At 37.7% G+C, this 13,081-nt stretch overlaps 1 protein-coding gene across 6 annotated transcripts in view; it reads right to left on the bottom strand.

The window, feature by feature from the left end:
• The window catches only part of DLGAP4 (DLG associated protein 4), a 328,200-nt gene that overhangs the window by 14,103 nt on the left and 301,016 nt on the right, over nucleotides 1-13,081 (bottom strand). For 5 of the 6 annotated variants that reach the window (XM_081947857.1, XM_081947859.1, XM_081947861.1 and 2 more), the window contains one exon: nucleotides 2,766-3,127. In XM_081947857.1, the coding sequence (XP_081803983.1) occupies nucleotides 2,766-3,127 (362 nt within the window). Of the gene's footprint in view, nucleotides 1-2,430; nucleotides 2,479-2,765; nucleotides 3,128-13,081 lie in introns of those variants that run through there. The other variant, XM_081947862.1, reaches the window with a different exon arrangement.

The raw sequence follows: 13,081 nt of genomic DNA on the forward strand, positions 1-13,081 counted from the left end.
TATGTTCTGTCCTATTCCTATTCCTATTCCCATTCCATACCATTCCATTCTATTCTTAAAACTCAGGAAATGCATCGTTCAGAACTACCTTTGTGACAATGTAGCACCAAGACCAAAATATTACATAGAATAACAGAATGGCATGATGTCAAAGGGACTACAGTCATTCTCTGAACACGCTCTTTTAAGCAAAGGTAAATAAATATTAGAGGATAAGGAAGAGTTAAACCTCTTCCCCATCAGGGATTTCAGAAATGGAAAACTCTTGTGCCACAAAAACAGCCACTTATTGTAAAGCGGTTGTCAATTTAAAGTGGAACTATAATCTCAATCTCTAGTCATGCTACATGGAGGTAGTGGCCTCGTGATAGTTAGTCCTGAAAATACCTCAGGCTGCTTCCCATGTGAAACCTGTCTCTGTCCATTATTACAGGATTCCTTATTGTGTCCTTATCTTTCCAAACAGTGTTCCCTAATTTTTCTGGCATTGCGGACCGGCGTGGGGTGGTGGTGGAGGGGGGGGGGAGAAAGGGAATAGTTCCATGTGAGTGGTGGGTGAGTGTGCTCGCAGCTCCATTTTCACAAAAATTGAGCTCTGCTTGTGTGTTGCTTCCGTGGCCCGGTTCCGGGTACTGATCCACAGCCCAGGGGTTGGGGACCCCTGTTCTAAAGCATACTACTGTATCAGGAAAATGTGATCACAAACCTTCCTATCAAATAGCAAGTATTAATATATTAAACAACCCCGAATTAGCCCTCTTTTCATTGCTGGATACAGGTAGTCCTTGACTTATGACCACAATTGGGATCAGAATTTGGGTTGCTAAGCAATGGAAATTTAAGCTTGTTAGGTGAGTCACTTGTTAAGTCCAGTTGCATCCTACACCCCTAGGACACTTGTTAAGTGAGTCAATTTATGACCTTTTTGCCACTGTTAAGTAAATCACTATAGTTGTTAATGACCATTTATCAAATCTGACTTCCCTCATTGACTTTGCTTGTCAGAAACTGATTGGGAAGAGGAAAATGATGCTTACCAGACCTCTGGACTTGGCAACTCTCATAAATACATTGATTGCCAAGCACCTTGATCATGTACCCACAGGGATGCTGTGATGATCATAAGTGCGAGGACAGGTTGTTAGTCCCATGTTTTCAGTGACGTTGTAACTTTGATTGATCCCTAAATGAATGGTTTTAAGTCACGGATTACCTGTAGTGTAACATTCTTACCATGTTCATCAGATTGCCTGGAAATTTCCATAGTGTTAAGTGGCTACATTCCTTACAAAATATAACTAATGATTCTTCGACAGAAAGCTGTATCAAACATGGCAGAATGCTATGTTTAACACTTTCAACAGTTCCATAAAATGTCTTTTTCAAAATTCCTGTATTAGAATATCTGCAAAGGCAAAGCCCAAACTAAGTGACATTTTATTGACTGACAAGAATAAGCACGTGATGATGTTCATGATGTGAAAAAGACAATAACTGGGTTTTATTTCAAATATCGTAATTCAGAAGCGGGCTGATTAGATTTCGTAAAGCACATACACTCTCTTTACAGCAGGGGTGTCAAACTGACGTCACGATAGCATCACGTGACCTATTTTTCTCCTTCACTAAACCAGGCAAGGGCATGGCTAGCGTGTGACGCAGCCGGCCTATGGGCCAGGAGTCTGACAGACCTGCTCTACAGCAATTTGGGAGAGCTGAAATGAAAGTCACATGCATATGCACACCTTTGTTTCATGAGCTTCCTTTAGTGACCATTTCTTGAATCAAAAAGGAAGGCTAAATACTTGGTTGCTCTTCACTTTATTTGACATCAATTATTTTATCTCATGGCACACAAGTGGACATTTATTTCCAAATATGGTGCTTTTCTATGCTCCCATGTAGTCTAATTAGTGGATTTCCTAAAAGCCTCATCAGGATGTTATATTTGCTTCCTCTCCTGCTTTTCCATTCTTTTATGGCAGGACTGGGGAACTATGGCCCTTTTATGATTTGTGGACTTCAACTCCCAGAATCCCTGAGCCAGTGATGATGGCTCAAGAATTCTGGGAATTGCAGTCTACAAGTCATAAGGCGGCCATAGTTCCCCACCTCTGTTCTATTGCCTGTTATCTTACTCTGCAGAAGCATGGCCTTATGGCAGCAATACTCAAATAAAGCAGTGCTCTGCATTTTACATTTACCATACCAATTCAGAGATATATCTCCTGCTTCTGTTTGAGACAATTACATGCCTTTGCTAATATACTTTGACCAGAAACTATCTACCTTTGTTTTTCTCCAAGCTACAAATCTACAAATTTTTACAAATAACTTCAACCTTAATTATCACTGATAATTGTAGGAAACATAAGTAATTTAGAGATTACTTCTGTTCAGAAATGCCTTAAGGGATGACTTTAGTTCTACCTGCTGTCTTTTTTCTGTGGCTTCCTATACATCAGAATGGGCATGGTGATTTATTCCACCTAGGCATGGTGATCTAAAGGGAATATATCAGAATGAAACAACTTCCTTAAAAAACAGAGCTTGCACATTTATAATCGAATCTTTTGTTGTTGCTTAATTTATCTGATGGCATTTTTTTCCTCAAATGCCCCCCTCCCCTGGGTTTTATAAAGCCGAATCATTCCAGAAGGATGCAGTAGCATCGATCTCAGTGCAGTTAAACAGGTATGCACATTTACAGAAATGGTTACAGTAAAATCATCTTCTAGTACTAATGAAAACAAACAAGTCCATACTTGTATTCCTATAGATGACAGCTTCCTTTTGGGGATGTTCTCCACCTTTGGCTCTTCGTTAGTCAACGTTCCTTTGTCGCTCTTCAAGGATGCATTTTTCTGGGGTAACTCAGGAGGCTCATTGGCTGGAGTGGTGATGTTTCCTCTCGTTACGCTAGGCGGCCTATTACTGTCTAAGCTATCTGAGGAATTGCTCAGTCCCGATTGGCTGTTGACTTCACTCTTTTGGTCCTGGTTGTCCAGGTAGTTGTCCTGTGCCGATTCAGTGCTGCTCTGCACCGTGACGGAGATGAATGGCTTTGAGGTGGTCCGAGGTGGGACTGGTGGTGGTGTCTTTTTATAGCCCACTAGGCATGCCGAACCTGTGACAGTGGAGGCAAGGAAGTGTGAAGGGACAGAAGGGTCATGGAAGGAAGGAAGAAAAAGCAGCAAAAAGTCTAGTGAATAGAGAGTAAATGCAAATCTCTGTATTAAGAGAAACTCATAAGCACCACTGCAAAATGCCCCAGATTAACCAGCCAAAAAAAAAAGCACACAGCAGCCCGAACAAAACACACTATTAGCCAGCACTACCTTGCTGTGAAAATCAAGAGGAACATTATAACACAGACTGGAAGATAATGAAGGAAGTGAAGAACACCCTTCTAGAAAGCTATAAAGCAAGATTAGGTTGCTACAGAACCACAATAGCAGCCTGCAGTTTTAATTTTGCATTTAAGCTCCTGGTTAGGCCACCTCTTAGTATTTGAAATGATCAATTGACGGCCTCAGTATCTTAACTAAGCTGATATACCTAAAAAAGGAAAAATGCCACAAAGGATTCTATCAGAAAAGATTCATATTCCTAATTAATAATAATTAATAAAGTTATTGTGGGTTAAAGCTCTACTGATGGCTCCTACATTCTGGGATTAGAATCAAGAGGAACTCCCCATTTTTCTTTATGCAGAATAAAGGTAAAGGTTCATTCCTGACTCTAGGGGGCGATACTCATCTCTGTTTCAAAGCCGAAGAGCCAGCGCTGTCCAAAGATGTCTCCGGGTCATGTGGCCAGTATAACTAAATGCTGAATGTGCATGGAATGCTGTTACCTTCCCACCAAAGTGGTCCCTATTTTTCTACTTGCATTTTTACATGCTTTCAAACTGCTAGGTTGGCAGAAGCTGGGACAAGTAACGGGAGTTCACTCTGTTACAAGATGGTAGGGATTTGAACTGCCGAACTGCCAACCTTTCTGATCGAGAAGATCAGCATCTTAGCCACTGAGCCACGGCGTTCTTTGTTCATGCAGAATAGAATGTGTAAAACATTCCAGAGATATAGCCATATTCATCTGTCATAGCCAAGACAGACTCACTGAAGTAGTTCCCAAATCTTTCCACCTACCATATTCACCCTTTTCTTATTTCGAATCAGTAAAACTCTGAAATATTATGTATATATTCAGGTTTGCAGAAAGGTTTTGGATTGAAGTTTGTACATATAGAAGTTGTTCCAGCTTCTGATTATTAGTAATTTATTGAACCATACAATCTGATCAAAGATGCCTAAATAAACATTTAGCTGCAGCTAAATACACAGCTGTAGATGTTGGCTACTTTATTTTAATGCTTATAGAATTTTAGGTTTCAAGAATTCCACCCCACCTCCAGAAAATAACATTTCAGAAGTTGGCATTTCCTATGAATAACTATCAAATGATTCCAGACAAGCATTTGTTTCCTCTAATCTTGGCCAATACCGAATGGCTTGCTGACAGTCGGGCAAGATTTATTCATGGTTATTTTAAGGTACACTTTTTGGCAGGATCCCATGTTAATAAATTAACACAGGAGCCAAGAACTATTTTTCATATGTATCTTATTTTTTTTCTTTTTCTCCCTAAGACTTATTTTTGAACACCATAGCTTATATTTTTAGGGTTTTAATTTTTTGAAGAAATTTATTGTAGCAGTTTTTAAATGATTTTATTGTTGCAGGGAACAACAATTATGGTGAAAGATTTCTCTGTTGAAAGGATAACAACAGTGTTGACACTCTGAAGCCCAAAGTGCCAGCATATGTATTGATGAGTTTTTAATGTATCTACTAAGAAAACCTGGACTGAAATCAAACACATTTCTTACTCACTTGCTGTTTGAAAAGAAAGTTAAAGTATACATGTTCTGATGCAAAATGGAACAATTATGTATGGGGCCAGAAATATTCTAAACCAGTTTGAATAAATTGACCAGTAGTATTACTCAGTTCCACCTACCATGATTCCCTGAAAATAAGACCCGGTCCTTTTTTCATTTGACCCCCTGAAAAACGCTAGGTAGGGCTTCTTTTTTTGGGGGGGGTAATTATTGACTCGCCTTGTGGCAGTGGCACCAACAGCCCCACCCAGGAGCCTGCTGCCGGCCCACTTCTTCTGTGGCCACTTGCCGCTGCCCGTAAGCATCGTCCCTAGCTTCCATTTTGCCTTCAGAGCCTTCCCGAATGCCATCTGCAGCCGATAAAAACAGAGCTCCGGTGCTCTGTTATCAGCTGCAGAGGGCTTTCCGGAAGGCTTTGATGGCAAAACAGAAACCAGGGGGTGGCCGCATGTGTCAATCTGGAGCCCATTTCTTAGCTGCGGACAGCTTTCTGGAAGGCCTCTGATGGCAAAATGGAAGCAAGGGGGTGACACATGCAAGTGGTGGCAAGCGGCCGCAGAAGAAGTGGGCCTGCAAGATGTGGCAGGTGTGGGAGGCCTGGTAAGTAGGGCAGCCCCCCCAGCTTAATTTTTACCCGTGTGCCTTACCTCGCTCCCTGCACTGCAGGGTAGGTGGGGTCTTAATTAGGACTTAATTTGAGAGTAGGCTTGTATTGGATGCACGTGTAAAATTTAAGCTAGGACTTACTTTTGAGGTAGGTCATATTTTCGGGAAAGCACGGTAGCATAAGATCTCCTGTCTATAACAGGATGTCTTTAACCCCAAATGAAAAACCTGGATTAAAAAACCCACACAAGTTCCAGTATTCCATCTTCATTGGTGTTTCTATTATGATCACAATAATTTGTTTCTACTCTCCCAGTATTTTTTTTAAAAAAAACATCACTTTATATTAAGGATCTTATATTTCTGCTAGATATACCTACAAGAGAAATTATCTTGTGATATCTACAAGTACGGGAATTATCAGGGGGAAAATAAAGATGGTTTTCGAAGTGGTTGACACATTTGTATTCAGCACTGGAAAGAGAAAATTCTAAAGTAGTTTGCAAATTTACAGCTCATTGCTATAATGCAAAAGACAGATTCAATGTTTGCTTTTTTAAAAATATAATTAAGGGAATTGATTAAAAGCCAAATCATTCATAGTAATGAATAAAGTACATATGGAAAAAAGTGCAATATAAGGAAAATAACCTTTATATCTGTCATGACTAATTCACTTGTCTTTGTTAAAAGCAGACAATGACTTACATTTTAATCATGCTCACTTTGGCAGCACATCTACTATTTATTTAATCAAACCCAGCTGAGATTGTGAATCTACTCCATCTAAAAAAACAAAACCCTTCTTGTAGTATGACTCCTGATTGCATTTTACAGCCATTCCATTTGCAAGTAACAATCATTCTAGATATGTTTTCAGTATTGCTATATTTAATGGATTATATGCTTAAAAAATAAATAAGCTGGAAAGTAATGGACACAAGAACTGGGAAATCTTTGATTAAAATAATTTTAAAATACTAGAATTTTTGCATACTGAACATACTTTGAATTGTGAGAGTATATTTTAGGTGTTCTGGTAAAACAGCTGCTGTGGATGTAGCCAATAATAAAATATGTATTTTCTGGAAAGCAAACAGGTGAGACTGGTCCTCACCAGCTCCTCCAGTCTCTCTTGTTTATCTTTAATGCTTATTTGTGTTTTTCAAGACAAATGTTAAGGTGTTGATTAGGTCTGGGAAACCCAGATTCAGGTTCCTGCTATGGAACTCAGTTCATGACTTTGGGCCTGTCATTTTCTCTAAGCCCAACTAAATTCACAGGGTTCTTACAGGGCTATAAAGCTAAAATGAAGGGTGATTCCATATATACCATCTTGCTAGAGAAAGTTGTAAAAATAAATGTGTAACCCAAAAGCTTGTAAATTAAGATAATTTACAATTAAGATAAATTACAGTTATATTTTAATTAATTTAATTTAATTTAATTAAGGCAGAGTGGCAGTGTTTTTCCATCATTTTATTTATTAAATTTACATGCCAGCCATCTTTCTATCCTGAGCAACTCATACTAGCTTCCATGTAAAATAAAATCAGCAAGGTATGGAGGCTGATAATGTGTCATTTGATTCTATGAAGTGGGACTTGCATTCTTGGATATATTTATCAAATTAGATATAATTCTCAATCATACTCAAGTTTACGTATCTAAACTCATTCACCTTTCATCCTGAAAGAGCCCAATACTTTCATACAACATTCTCCTATTTCATTCTCTGAAGTAGGAGAACGTAAGTAACACATATTCTAAAGCACACTATTCCAAGAATTTCAAACTATGGCAAATGACAATCATTTATCTCAATGATCATACAAAGACAGGGTTTATACATCATGCCGTTTAGCCATAATATGGTGTGTGTGTGTGTGGGGGGGTTGCTTTTGTAAATCTAGGTGGCTTATTCACCAACTATATTAAATAAATCATAACATGTAAGCAACATGCAAAGCTAACTCAGATAACGTTGTTGTGTTTTTGCCTTACTGATTAAACTATGAAACGAATCACAACTATTAGGCAATAAATTCAGTCAAAATTTACCTCAGATTGCTAACATGCATTTGATATCAATGATATCTCCTGGATGAAATATAAGTCTGCCAGTGATAAATTGCTACTTTCCTAAATTTTCTCAGCACAAAACAAAGAATACAATGTGCAGATTATTTGAAGTGAAAGCAAAGACCATTAAAATTGGTTACACAGCTGTTCACATGGGCAACTATTCATTTTTCTTTAGGAAAATGAACAATATTCTTCATGCTGAATGGATGTGATCTCAGGGTTGGGTTGGGTGTCCAAGCATTCAGTCTGAACCATGCAGTGAACCCACAACCCTACTGGGTGATTCCTGCTATCTTCCAGTGATGCTAGGCATTCCTTCCTCTGCCTGCTGTTTCTTTCTAAGCAAACGCAAGTATTTGAAGAACAATGACTCACTTTAAACAGAACTGCCAAATATAGGCAGCTACACAATAGCTAAGGATATAAAGCTGCAATTCTTTTTTGTTAATCCATACTTTAATCCAAAATCTCCTATTTTTTTTATCAAGTATGGTTATTGTTGTTTCACACATAATTTGCCAACAAGGAATAGACAGCCAGCTTCTTATTTAAATAATGCAGCAGTTATTAAAAACACTTATGTTAATTTCTCATTGACTACTGGCCCCAACCCAGAGTTTTCTTGGCAACAGTCCAGAAGCAGCTTCCCACTGCCATATATTGGAAGTATTTTGACTTCCTGATCCAATCTACAGACCCATTACAAACTCAAAAAGATACTGGAGCCTTAGGTATAAAATTGAAAGTACAGATTCTATATGATCCAATAAAAAATTCTGAAATATATTTCAGAATGCATAAATGAGGTTTGGTTTAGATTTCAAGGAGCCTTTGCATGGTAATCTCTTAAAATAATCCTTCACTCATCACGAGGACCAAAGAAATGAATGTAGTTTTCTAAATTTAGATGGTGGAGACGGTTAATGGATTCCACTTCAGATGAAAACCTACAATTCCCAGCTAAGCAAAGTGTCTCTCTGATTCTCTAATTACCTGCCATCATCACTACTAAGCAGAACTGGTTCAAACCAGGGGTGGGATCCTTCCGGTTTAACAACCGGTTTGCTGAACGCATGCATGCACCAAGATGTGCGCTGAATGTGTGCGTGCAGTTTAGAGAATACTTATTTTTCAGATTGCTGCTTCGGAAGAAAAACAGCTGAGGCGCAGCAATCCACTCTGCAGCACAACTCACCTGTAATATAAAGGTAGGTAAAGCGCAGGGACGGGCGGGTGGGCCCACTTGCTCATGGCAGAAAACCGGTTCACTCCCAGCTGATCTTCGGAGCTACAGGTTTGCCCGAACTGGTCTGAACTGGTAAAATCCCACCCCTGGTTCAAATCCTTCTTGAACATCTCTTGGTCATCTACAAATCTCTAAATCTAACCAATAGTCTAAGTTTGGTCTTGCCTTTTTACTGCACCATTAATTTAGAGGCCATCTTTTACAATAAAACTCTCACAATGTAAACAGTACATGTCAAACCATTAAAATAAAGTGAAAGCAATTAAAAAGTTAACAATTAAACAGAAGACCAGTAAACAAGGAGTTATAGATTCAAATCTTTCTCTAAACCTCTCTTTCTTCTCAGAGAGAAGATAAGATTTTTCCTGGGAACTCCCATAATATGATGTACCTACAGTTTGAGGTTATGCAGTATTTTGTGTTATAAGAAAGGGTTCCTCATCATAAGATTTATCTCTATGGTCCAGAAATAATAATAACCACAAAGAAGGAACAAGAGTATAGAGGAAGTGGCTTAGTAGATAGCATGTTTTATTAGGATTGAGGAATTCCAGGTTTTACCGTAATTCCCATCCAGATATAAGCATGACCTGTTATCTATCAGATAACCTACTTTATGGAATGTCTATGTGGATAACAGACAGTGGGAAAACTATGAACCTGGGGGAAGAACAGAACATACACACAGCCTTTTCTAGACTAAATTAATCTGAGTCAGAGAATAACATATGAAAATTAAAAGGGTTCGAGGATATGACCTACAAACCAATATATAAAATGAATGAGTTACTGGTTAAAGCGCAACAAAACAATTGCAATTGCAAAAAGCAATTTTAAAAAGTAAATCCTCAGAATTATAAACTAATCAGAAACCACTTTGCACTTCTTTAATCACCTATCCATTGAGGCTGCAATTCAATGAAACTTTGTTCAAAGACCACCATATCAATTATTTACAAACTGGTTTATGATTTCTTCTTTGCCTGACAACCAAAAAAAAGTAGGGAACAACAACTAAAAAAGGAGTGGGAGGATATGCTCTCTTTTTTGTTAATCTGTTGATTTTAAAAAATAAAAATGCTTCAGAGGTGAGGGACAACATTAGCAACAGTCTTTATTACCCTTTAAACAAGCAAGCAGAACAAACAGATCTAACTTTTTCTCCATCGCTGGTTACAGATACCAATGATTATTTAATTCACAGCACCAGTGAATTGGATTTGTCCCAACTATGATTCATCCTAACCACAAGATCAGAGAATCTGTTTTTGGATGCTTTGAGAGAAAAGCTGTTGGACGGACTGAAACAGTTACCTGTAGGCTATAAATTCTGATCTATCTAATCAGTTCTAGGAAAAGTCATTAAACACATGCTCTATAACTACCTTCCAACTTGCAACATTCTGAAGTGTGGTATAGTTTGAAAGCCTGCAACTTGTGTACAATCACACATCTTTATAAAGACTATGCAATTATGTTTTCTGCTTTCTCAATCTTTTAACTGCTTTTAAATGTTGCTCTATGTTTAAAAAAAATTAAATTGTAATTCTGCCCTGATAATAGAGCTATGTAGAAGTCTAACTCATACATTTCAGTTCTCACATTATTATTTTGATCCTTGCTTTTCACCCAGATACTGTCCATACAGTCTGAAGCCAAATACCAGTTTTCTCAAAAGAAAAAGCAGATAACCTCAAGAATTCAAACTAAATCTGTTGTTTTAGTGAGTGGTGCTTTATTGAATATAATCCTTGATTTTTATTTATTTGTTTGGCTGTTGTGCAATGTTTTTATTGTTTTTATTGTATGCTGCCCAGAGTTATTTCTTTGAGATGGACAACCACATCAATTTGATGAAAAAATAAAGAAACCAATATTTCACAGAAAACTGTTTAACATTAAATTCCAGGTATTGTATTTTAAAATATTTCCAGCTTGCAAGCAAGCAGCCAAAGTTTTAAACTTTGGCTGGAAAATCTGGGAAACTAAAGCCTAAGAATAATTAATCAAAGCACCTATACAAAATTGCCAATTTTGACCTTAGTGTTGTCAAAAGATACAATAACCAGTATTTTGAATAGCAGTTATGATCATGTATCCCCGTTGCACTATTTTCGATAAGCAACATTATACACAGAAGAGAAACAAGTAAGACAAAAGTATGGTAATAAATTAAAGCATGTGATAAGAAAAGGAAACATAGCTTACATCAACACCGTTCATTGTATCTTTTCATGTCCCTTCTATATTTGCAAACTAACTTTATCTTTGCTATGCCGGGACACCACTTCATATATTACCTTTGTTCTTTAAACTTACTTATCACTCTCCTTTTCAGAATCTCACCATCCACCCCCATTTTAGTTATCACCTTCCTTTTTTTTTCCATAATAAAGCATTCTCTTATGCACATTTTCAATTTTTTCAGTATATTCATTTGCAACAAATCACATAACTTTTGCATTTTAATCAGCACTTGCACATTTCAAAATTTCTCTATTCAGCTCCCTTTAGTATACCACAGATGAATGTTAGTATTCCACAGTTGAATGTTAGTCAACTAATTGGTACACTAATTCACTAACTTCCTCTGGTTTTTCACTATTTATCTATAAACCAAAATGATTTACTCCATTTTTGGGGGGGTTTCACATATTAGATTTTCTTTCATATTCATATTTCTTCTTATATCATATAGTATCCTTTAGGTTCCCATCCAACAAGTCAACATAATCTGCATAAATAATCTTTTAAAATAGAAAACTACGTTTAGATGGGTTTTTACTCCAAAAGCATTTTATTAAAATAAATTTGATTTTTTAAAAATCTGATTTTTTTATTTTTAAAAATCATCTTATTTTTATCCACCCGTTTAAGCAATAACTTTAAAAAAATTGATATGACATGTAAGCCAAGTTGCAGTCTAGCTCAGGGGTGTCCAAACTTGGCAACTTTAAGACTTGTGGACTTCAACTCCCAGAATTCCCCAGACAACCATGCTGGGTGGGGAATTCTGGGAGTTGAAGTCCACAAGTCTTAAAGTTGCCAAGTTTGGACACCCTTGGTCTAGCTGGAAGCATCAGAATAGTTTTTAAAGAATGTAAGGCAAAATGACAGCAAAAGCCGAGAGTCTATTTGTGCATTACTTGTTATTCAGGAACTACAAACTTTGAGAATGCTGGGATCATTTCTTCACTATTGGAAGAAAGGATGAAAAGGTGTTATGAATCAATCTGAGCAGGGTATTTCTTTAATCACCTAATAAACTCCTCCTCCTTTTCAATTCTTCTGATCTCTGATATATCCCAGTGGGAACTATTCAGCCATACAAGCAAAACATGCTGCATGTGTTATTTCTTATTCTCAGTAGGAAATGTGGCTAAGATTCTAACTTGAGAAATCTGTTGGAAACCTGGGAGAGATAGTATGATCCATCAACAACCTGCTGTGCTTTATCTGCTTTTTAGTTGCATAGGGGAGAAACTGACTTGAAATGTCTCCAAGAATCAAAGCTGGCAGGTCAAACAAGAAATATTTCCCAAACTGATGTATTTGCAATGTGCAGAACTTTTTCGTGTATTTTATACACCAAGGCAACCTCTATGAGAATTCTCTTTCATGTTATCCCCACGACAACTATCATGCAAAGAAAGTTGGGCAGAGACAATGGCTAGATCAAAGTTCCCAATACATTTCTGTGGCTCAGGGTGGATTTCAAATGACGTCTTCCCAACCCTAATCCAATATCCAATTCTGTATCACACTGGAAATTCCCACCTGCTTTCTGAAGAACTGAAGACACTTGATCTCTCAAGGCTTCCACTTGGAATTTATTTCTTAATAGATAATTCAACAAAGTGCATATTATTCTAAAAAATCATTTCAAACATACCGTATTTTTTGGAGTATAAGATGCACCTTTTTCCCTCAAAAAAGAGGGTGAAAATCTGGGTGCGTCTTATACACTGAATACAGCATTTTTTTGCCTCCTGAAACCCTGCCCCCTTCACCAAAATGGCCGTGCATAGCCTTTAGGAGGCTTCCAGAGTACACCTGGGGATTGGGGAGGGCAGAGATGAGTGAAAAAGGGGCTGTTGTTTGCTCAATTTTGGCCCCCCAGCCCCCAGGACCACTCTATAAGCCTCCTGAAGGCTAGGCATGCCCTTTTTGTTTGACAAAAATGGACCCGTTTTTGCAAAAAACGGGCCATTTTTTGCTCATTTTGGGGAGGCACCCGCAGG

The sequence above is a fragment of the Natrix helvetica genome (assembly GCF_964273705.1).
Source record: "Natrix helvetica genome assembly, chromosome: 3".
Taxonomy (NCBI): domain Eukaryota; kingdom Metazoa; phylum Chordata; class Lepidosauria; order Squamata; family Natricidae; genus Natrix; species Natrix helvetica.